Consider the following 10113-nt stretch of genomic DNA (forward strand, 5'->3'; position numbering starts at 1 on the left):
GAACAGCCATAATGATGACACTATGCTGTCATTGTAATGATGCATCTATAAATATACCTACATATGAGCTCCTACATGACATGACCTGTTATAACACRTTCATGAAATGCTTATAGATGTGTAATGAATGTGTTATGGATATATAGTGCAAATGAATTGTTACTAACTAATCATAATGGATGTGTCAGCATGGCATGTAAAGGTTCAGTATCTTCCCTGATTCTAAATATATGATGGTGAATTCCTCATCTCATAATGCTGTGTTGAAATCAATGAAAGTTTATTATAATATCTGAATTCATTCTTGCTTCTATTCCTGTGATTCATTCTGTCAATGATCTTCCTCTGCTTGCTTTAACTTTATCAGTAGTACAGTGTTAAACACTTGTTATTGTGGAGAGGAATTATAATAAACATTATTTTAATTTATATATTTTTCATTTTTGTGTTGCGGGGTGTGGATGCAACAGTTTAGCAGAGGTGCAGCACCGTTAATAAATTAATATAGCGGAAACTCTTCATTTTTGTTAAATTACAAATCCAACTAATGTTGTGTGACTTCTGTTTTTAGCATATTTCTTCCCATATCAAAAGTACTTGCAAGCTGGCCTATTCTACTTTTCACCTACTATTGTTATTTTCCTCCTGTATTATGCACAGTATTTCTGGGGTTAAACTGTAACACTGACAATAATGTATTTTCCCTTAGTACTTCCTGCTCCAGACCAGCTGACTGTTGACTCAGTRGACACCACATCAGCTGCTGTTAGCTGGAGCCAGCCACCAGGATTGGACCAAACCCAACATCCTAATGGATGTGTCAGTATGGGATGTAAAGGTACAGTATCTTCACTATGAGAAATATAAGATGGWRAATTCCACAGACCTCATCATGCAGAATGGTAATGAAATTAATAAACGTTTTAATGATATCAGAATTCATGCTTGCTTCCCATTAGTGTCAGTCATTATGTCAAGGAGTTGATCTGCCTCTGCTTGTTTTAACTTTATCAGTAGTACAGTGTTAAACACTTGTTATTGTGGAGAGATTTATAATCCCAGCATACATGTTTTACTATTTAAATGTTTTGCTCTAATTTAGCAGAGGTGCAGTGCCATCAGATATGAATGTAGTGAAACCTTTCATTTTTGTTWCATTACAAATCCAACTTCTGTTGTGTGACTTCTGTTTTTAGCTTATTTCTTCCCACATCAAAAGGAATTACAATCTGGCCTTTACTATTTTACTACTACTCTTCTTCTTGTCTGTGATATATTACTGGAGTTAAACTGTAGCCTTGACAATAATGCATTTTCCCTTAGTACTTCCTCGCTGTCCAGGGACAGAACCACACATCACTACCACATCTTCACCCAGCATCACTCTCTCTGACCTGCAAGGTGGTACTCAGTACTCTGTCACTGTCTGCACTGTGCTGGAAAATGGAACGCAAAGTCAACTGGTGTCAACAACCCTCACCACAAGTAAGAAAGTACCCTACTTAAGTATTGTCGGGGAAAAATCTGGTTGAATCAACTTTATTTAAACGTAAATTGTCAACGTAWTGTGACATAGAATCTATGTGGAAAATACATTGGACTTGAAAAAAGTAATCAACAAACTGTTTTTTTGAGGGGAGTAATTCTACTCCAGGATCATGTCATCATGGTAACCAAATTTCAACATAGAAAAACCTTTTTGTAAAATATGTTGGATTTGTACCTTCAAAACAATGTCAGCTCTTCAATGTAATATCCACCTTCAGAATAAACAATCAGCTGGGAAGCACCTCCTACCTGAGAGTTGATCTACCCTTTTGTCTCCCAGGGTTTTAACCCAAGTAATCAACAAACTGTTGTTTTGACTGGAATACATTTTTGATGGTGAATTTCCTTGGATCTTTTCTTTTTCCTGATCTTCCTTTCTATTTACAGAACCCAGTCTCAAGGAGCTGTTGTCCAAGACTGGACTAGAAGATCATTATGAAAACAAGCTGACGTTAAGTACTGTCCTTGAGATAAATGATGATACTACATCAGATGAACCTCTTACCACTATGCAGTCACTTCCAGGGGCCTTCCTTAAGAAATTAATGATGGCAAATGTGAATGCTAGGAGTGTGAAATGTCTGAACACTGACCAGGAGGTTTCCTATTGTGGTGTAGACAACCTGAACACTGACACTGATAACAGCAATGTCATTAATCCACTGGACCTGATAACTGCCCTGTTTCTGTGTTCAGATGGTTTCCTGCAGCAGGAGATGGTCCAGAAAATGTCCATGTGTCAGTTTGCTGTTCCTCTTCTGCTGCCCAACTGTGACACAAAACAAAGCACTTTGATGCTGTGGGCCTTGAGGGACATAGTGAGGAAATTTAGACCCTCTTCCCAAATGGCCACAAATGCTTTCGTGGAGGAGAGAATTGTACTCTCTGATATTCCTATGGTGTCCTTTGTTAGGCTAGGAGAGAGCAGCTTGTCCAAGTCTCAGATTTTGAACAAGTTGCTTAGTAACCCTCAACAGTACCATGACACTTTTGTTCATCATGATATGGAATGTGGCGATGTCCCTCGTCAAATCTCAGATGGTCTGGTTGAAATCAGCTGGTACTTTCCATGTGGGAACAGAAACATAGACATGTTCACTAAGCCTGTATCTGTTGCCAATCACAGAGGAGACATCAGGTCCTTTGAAACACAGTTCTCCTTTCTGTGTCAAACATCAGCTGCAGTTTACATTTTCATTGATGATTTTGAGTCAGACCTCAAGGTTTTGGAAGGAAAAATCACAAAAGCAGAGTTATTTCTGGTTGTCAACTCTCAGAATAAAACATTCAGGGTGGACACATTGAAGAAAATGATCACAAACTACAGTATCAACCCAACAAATGTGATTGTGAAGAAGAAGCAGAATGATGCAGAATTTGTCAAAATCCTGCAGTCATCTGTGGGTGACATCATTGAAAAAAGAAAAAACAGATTGACAATTGAAAACATGGCTGAAGTAGCTCATCAGTTTGGGATTCTGGTTGATGAAGACGGTGAGTGTCAGAGTGCCAGGAAGATGGCAGATGAAATCACCAGGAACWTCAAAGACACAATKAWATTCAAAGAYRAACAGCTACCCTTACAAGGGCAAATCTGGAAAGAGCTTTCCCAGTTGGAGAAAGAGAGATGTAGACTGAGAAAAGCAGGGGATCAAGACATTGAACACTACAAGAGCTCTCTGAAGARAAAGGAGRAAGAGCTGAGAAAGAARCAAWATAMATKTGACATGTCAGATGCAATGGCAAGCTTCATTTYMGGAWTGTCARGATCAGGASCKGAGCGWTCCTATTTCCTCAAATGGATGCGGATAAATCTGGACAATCTGTCACRGCAGAACCTGTCTGCTTTRAGGGACCGGTACAAAGATCTTTGCCAAAATTCTCCKGAGAAAAAAGAYGAMATTAAAGATTTGGATAAGMAATTATCTGACTGTTCCTTRGGYCTTGAACACTTCCTGCGTGAGTTGGGCCAGTTATATGAAGCTGCCTGCTCCCTCCCTGAAGACAGTCCTCAAAGGAAACAGATGGAGMATCTCCCTGGATTKTGTGCTCAGATGCTGTTGGATGGTTTCCCCRTTGAGCTTGTGGATGGAGATGCATCAAATATCCCTCTGAAATGGATATCAGCTGTWCTGACTCRGCTTCATACTCTTGTVVAATCCAACAGCAAGATCCGGGTKGTSACAGTTTTAGGKGTMCAAAGCACWGGGAAGTCCACTCTCCTCAACACYATGTTTGGRGTCCAGTTTGCTGTCAGCAGTGGAAGATGCACCAGAGGGGCCTTCATGCTACTGATTAAAGTCAACAAAGAACTYAAGGAGGAGCTGAAATGTGACTTCATCATGRTSATTGACACAGAGGGGTTGAAATCACCAGAGTTGKCTCAACTAGATGACAGYYATGAACATGACAATGAACTGGCCACACTGGTGATAGGACTCAGTGATGTCACTATCATCAACATCGCCATGGAGAACTCCACAGAGATGAAAGACATTCTACAGATTGTTGTTCATGCTTTTATCAGGATGAAGGAAGTRGGGAAGAAGCCRRTATGTCATTTTGTGCACCAGAATGTGTCAGACATGTCTGCTCATGACAACAACATGAGGGACAGGAAGAAGTTGTTGGAACAGTTGAATGAAATGACCCAGGCAGCAGCCAGAATGGAGAAGAAGGAGAATATCACTAAGTTCACTGATGTGATGGAGTATGATCCAGACACAAGCAGCCGCTACATCCCAGGACTCTGGCATGGGACTCCCCCTATGGCTCCAGTCAATGCAGGCTACAGTGAGGCAGTGTACTGCTTCAAGAAGACCTTAATGAAAGATTTCGGAAAATGCCAGAAAAATGATGACTTGACACATTTCCTAAAGTGGACACAAAGCTTGTGGGAGGCAGTGAAATTTGAGAAATTCATCTTTAGTTTCAGAAACAGCTTGGTTGCAGATGCATACTCCAGATTATGCTCTGAATACAATGGTTGGGAATGGGCCTTCCAGAAGGAGATGTATACATGGATGATTGGTGCTGAAACTAAAATATCCAATATTGTCATGACAGATCAACATCCCCAGAGGTCCATAAGAGATGTGCTACAATACTTGATGATAGAAGCATCTGAGAAACTGTCAGAAGGAGAAAAGGAAATCCAAGACAATCTAGTAAAATACTTTGAAAATCAAGATGGCCATGTCAATCTGGTGGAAAAATACAAGGAGGACTTTGTGTCCAGTGCTAAAACACTGATACGAGAGACAGAAAACACAGTGAGGAACAAAYTGSAAGGAGCTGTTGAAATCAAAGAGGGAATGACAGAAYTGAACAACATCAAGAGTTCTCAGGCAARTACAATGGAAAAGAAGGTTCTGACTCTGCTTCAGAAATGTAGAMAGAAARAATCTGTTYTATCAGATRWGGAACTCAGTRAAGAGTTTGAAAACATGTGGAGGRAAACTCTTTCTGAGATACRCTTYAAAGGACTCCCAAGWAGAGATGTGGCTCARGRTGCCTTCYTYATGTTAARKGGAAATCTATCAACAAGGGGTGGGCACGTCAATAGTATGGTGGTTGGAAACAACCTGGTGGATTGTGGTGGAAAAGAATTTGTTGTGAAAACKGGGGGTTTARKKAAGMRATTTGRRGRCTTWGTTAAGCAMTTGGRYWTCRACYATTTCMGTAATAAACTACAAGAGTTRTGTGAYRACATCATAACACAGTGTCAGTTGTTTATAACACAGAAGGTGGAAAGCAAAACAGATTACCATGATACTTACATCAAAGAGCTGCTGAACAAGATTGATGAAACATTGSAACAACAGAAGAATGTAAAAATCAGTGAGGAATGTGAGGTTTCTCTGAAGCTACACATCTGTGGCAGAGCAGCCATAGAGTTCCAGAAGATGCATAATGATTTCATTGAAGTTAATGACCCAAGGAAGTGTCTGGAACAGTCTGAGAACAAGTACCTTACTGATTTCAAAGACTTGTTTCATAACCGAGACCAGTGCCAAAAGAAAGCTGAGGAGTTCTCAAAGCTCTTACGGCCAGCTGTACAGGACTACGTGACCAAAATGATTGGTCCTGATGTGGTTGATGAAGTGAAGACAGGTAAAGGGTCAGAGGATTACAGCACAAGAGGGACTTTCCAGTTCGCCATTCTGAAACAACTCCTGACAGATGGAAAATATGATAATTATAAAAGGTACATTAATCATTATGAAAAGTTTGTGAAGGACTGGCTGTTTGACCAGATTGTCAAACAACTCTCAAAGGACAACAGACTGGAGAAATTGGAGAAGAAACATCTTTCAGAGATGGTCAAGATGATCACTGACACAATATCTAACATCAGGAAAACAACTGGCACAACAAATGTAAATGATGTCAAGACATTCATTCAGAACATCTGCAAAGATCTTGAAGAGAAGCTGGTCCTCAAGGATGCTCTGGATTCCATCTTGATTCTAAACACTTCTGACACAAAACAGTTTGCTGTCTACCTCACAGAGTTAGTGGAAGAAATGAAGCAGTCACTGGCAGCTAAGTATGAAAGGGACGAAGACATCAAAGAGAGACTCAGATATCTGCCATTCAAGCCTCAGGACGAGATGTTCACCAGTCTGTTTGGATGTGGAGAGCAATGTCCCTTCTGCTGTGCACCCTGTGAAGCAGGAGGGAAGGAGCATACCAAACACTTCACCTCTATTCACTGTCCACAAGGAGTCAGTGGTTGGAGGAATTCATTTACACAGGTGTTACTAACTGCCATATGTTCCTCCAAAGTGATTAGTGACAACACATTTCAGACCACCGTGACAGGAGGAAAACCTCACCCCTACAAGGAGTACCAGAAATATTACCCTGACTGGATCATAACTGGAGATCCCAGCATCAAGGCTTCAGACTACTGGAAGTACGTGATGGCCACATTCAATAAGATAATTGCTACAGACACAGATGCACGCCCTGCTGATATCCCAGGGGACTGGAAGAAATTAACACCTGATGATGCAATGAAGAGCTTGAAAGAGTCTTTCAACATGAAATAAAGTGGAGTTTTAATGTATATAATGACTGTTGTTTACCAACATGTTAACGTATAATTGAACATTCAAATACTTGACAACCAGAAATAACTCTCATGACATTGATATATCACAGAATCAAAATATAAGGAGCCAGTTGCCCATACAATAGTTGTGTTAATAATGTGCAGATCTGGAAATACACAACTGGATCACAGAAAGTCATATTTGCAAATACATTCATAAACTATATGACCTCTTAGCAATTTACAGATCTGCATTTTCATCCTAATGTACGTTTTATTGTGAAAAAATGCATTTCTTGTTTCATATAGAGATATTACACATTCATTATACTTTCAATAATTTACTTAATCAAAAATGATTACTAAGTAGATTTAAATCATGTTTTATTTGGCCACACCTTAATAGTGATATGTTCAATGATGTGGCTGATTTTAAAGCTGAACTCCGCAAAAAAAGAAACGTCCTCTCACAGTAAACTGCCTTCATTTTTAGCAAACTTAACATGTGTAAATATTTGTATGAACATAACAAGATTCAACAACTGAGACATAAATTGAACAAGTTCCACAGGCATGTGACTAATGGAAATTGAATAATGTGTCCTTGAACAAAGGGGGGGGGGTCAAAATCAAAAGTAACAGTCAGTATATGGTGTGGCCACCAGCTGCATTAAGTACTGCAGTGCATCTCCTCCTCATGGACTGCACCAGATTTGCCAGTTCTTGCTGTGAGATGCTACCCCACTCTTCCACCAAGGCACCTGCAAGTTCCCGGACATTTCTGGGGAGAATGGCCCTAGCCCTCACCCTCCGATCCAACAGGTCCCAGACGTGCTCAATGGGATTGAGATCAGGCCTCTTCGCTGGCCATGGCAGAACACTGACGTTCCTGTCTTGCAGGAAATCATACACAGAACGGCAGTATGGCTGGTGGCATTTTCATGCTGGAGGGTCATGTCAGGATGAGCCTGCAGGAAGGGTGATGAGGGAGGAGGGAGGAGAATGTCTTCCCTGTAACATGAGGGAGGAGGATGTCTTCCCTGTAACACACAGCAACAAGCTCAGTCCGATGATGCTTTGACACACCGCCCCAGACCATGACGGACCCTCCACCTCCAAATCGATCCCGCTCCAGAGTACAGGCCTCAGTGTAAAGCTCATTCCTTTGACGATAAACGCAAATCCGACAGAACCGCGACTCATCAGTGAAGAGCACTTTTTGCCAGTCCTGTCTGGTCCAGGGACAGTGGGTTTGTGCCCATAGGCGCAGTTGATGTCTGGTGAGGACCTGCCTTACAACAGGCCTACAAGCCCTCAGTCCAGCCTGTCTCAGCCTATTGCGGAAAGTCTGAGCACTGATGGAGGGATTGTGCATTCCTGGTGTAACTTGGGCAGATTCGGATGTACCGATCCTGTGCAGGTGTTGTTACACGTGGTCTGCCACTGCGAGGACAATCAGCTGTCCGTCCTGTCTCTCTGTAGCGCTGTCTTAGCCGCATCACAGTACGGACATTGCGATTTATTGCCCTGGCCACATCTGCAGTCCTCCTGCCTCCTTGCAGCATGCCTAAGGCACGTTCACGTAGATGAGCAGGGACCCTGGGCATCTTTCTTTTGGTGTTTTTCAGAGTCAGTAGAAAGGCCTCTTTAGTGTCCTAAGTTTTCATAACTGTGACCTTAATTGCCTATCGTCTGTAAGCTGTTAGTGTCTTAAAGACTGTTCCACAGGTGCATGTTCATTAATTGTTTATGATTCATTGAAAAAGCATGGGAAACAGTGTTTAAACCCTTTACAATGAAGATCTGTGAAGTTATTTTGATTTTTACGAAGTATCTTTGAAGGACAGGGTCCTGAAAAAGGAACAATTCTTTTTTTGCTGAGTTTATTTCTCAATGTTCAAAGTCAATCTTGAGCGATATGGCTGGATTATGATTTTGTTCTTGTTGATGATGATGATGATTTTATTCTTGTTGTTGATGATGATTTTCTTGTTGTTGATGATGAATTTCTTGTTGTTGATGATGAATTTCTTGTTGTTGATGATGATTTTCTTGTTGTTGTTGATGATGATGATGAATTTCTTGTTGTTGATGATGATAATTGCATTTGTTTTGTTGAAGATTATTTTATTTTTTGCTGTTGATGATGATGATTAAATATTTCTAGTTAATGACCACAAATACTGTGATTATGATGATAATGTGAGTTTGAACTCTGTAGCGCTGGAGGGAATGACTTTCAGTTGGACAAAGTTAATATTGTTTATTATTATTATCACTTACAAATTATGTTTTTTTTCTGCAGTAAGCACATCCTTTACAGACGTATTGTGAGAATGCAAATTATGAATAAAAATCAATGAATTAATAAAAAATTATTTGGATTAAAAACATTATTTGGCTTCATGAGAAATACGGTACATCCATAAAAAAAAATACACCAATTGTTCACTTGGAATCTGTTCTGTACCATTTTAATCAACTAGAGACAGATAAAGGCACACAAAGTGTGTATCAAGTGTCTGAGTAAAGTGCTGATCTAGGATCAGGTCCTCCCTGTCCATGTAGTCTTATTCAATGTGATCTAAAAGGCTAAACGGATCCTAAGTTAGCGCTCTTGCTATGAATACTATTGATGTTCTGTGTTCTATTGATACGTTCAGCCACTGGTAATAAAGAAAATACCAGAATTAACCACAAGCTGGGGGTGTTGCTATGTCATCTGTGGAAATGTAAATGACCAATTGTTTCAAAATCCCTTCTCTCCTTGTCTCCTCACCTGAATCTGCACTAATTGGGAGATCAGTGAAGGAGAAGACTGATTTGTAGATGACTGAGAAAGAGACAAAGTGTATAAGGGTAGTGTTGTGTGTTGAATAAAATAACTAGTCCTTGGTTCTATAGTTTTGAAGACCAACATTTGAACCAACATATATTCTCAATTATTCAAATCCGAAATATACCCAATATATTTATCCAGTATATTCTATATATTATATGAGTGCACTGTGTGAATCGGTAGAATGTAAATACTGTGTTGGGATCCTCACTCTTGTTCAGAAACAACACTTAAAACTGTCACAGACAATCTGACAGAGAAATTCCTGTATCTGTTCATTCTGGACCAGTGAATAAACTGACCAAGACATTCTGAAACCTGAGTTGTTGACCAGAACGAACCATGTATTTTTAAGTACCATGCCAGTGCTCATAGTACCATGTTAGCTGTCTGTAAAACATGTTTATGCCATATTTGGCTAAGAGGTTTCACCTGTCAACTCTGTAATTATCGGTTGTAGTGACGGCCGAGGAACCTTCCCATGTAGACCAATCAAATGTATGGGTGGTTTTGGGCCAACAAGATGTGTGAGTTGGCAACATAAAAGACATTTAGTTCTTGACATTGTCAAGGTGTTTGTTGAAGTGCAACCCTTCCACTGTGGTGTATTAAAATAATATTGGACCTGGAGAACCTGTCATAGATTCCTTGAGTCGTCTCATCACTCCTC

The 10113-nt window shown here is 40.2% G+C and overlaps 1 protein-coding gene across 1 annotated transcript; it reads left to right on the top strand.

Moving 5' to 3' along the window:
* Positions 1 to 701: 701 nt before the first annotated feature.
* LOC139025323 (up-regulator of cell proliferation-like) lies at positions 702 to 10076 on the top strand. Its single transcript, XM_070440395.1, has 3 exons — positions 702 to 838; positions 1324 to 1485; positions 1936 to 10076. Exons 1-3 carry the CDS (start codon positions 826 to 828, stop codon positions 6600 to 6602), a joined length of 4842 nt encoding a protein of 1613 aa, XP_070296496.1. The 5' UTR covers positions 702 to 825; the 3' UTR covers positions 6603 to 10076.
* The last annotated feature ends 37 nt before the right edge of the window (positions 10077 to 10113 follow it).

Source organism: Salvelinus sp. IW2-2015, unplaced genomic scaffold (genome assembly GCF_002910315.2).
Source record: "Salvelinus sp. IW2-2015 unplaced genomic scaffold, ASM291031v2 Un_scaffold2506, whole genome shotgun sequence".
Lineage (NCBI taxonomy): Eukaryota > Metazoa > Chordata > Actinopteri > Salmoniformes > Salmonidae > Salvelinus > Salvelinus sp. IW2-2015.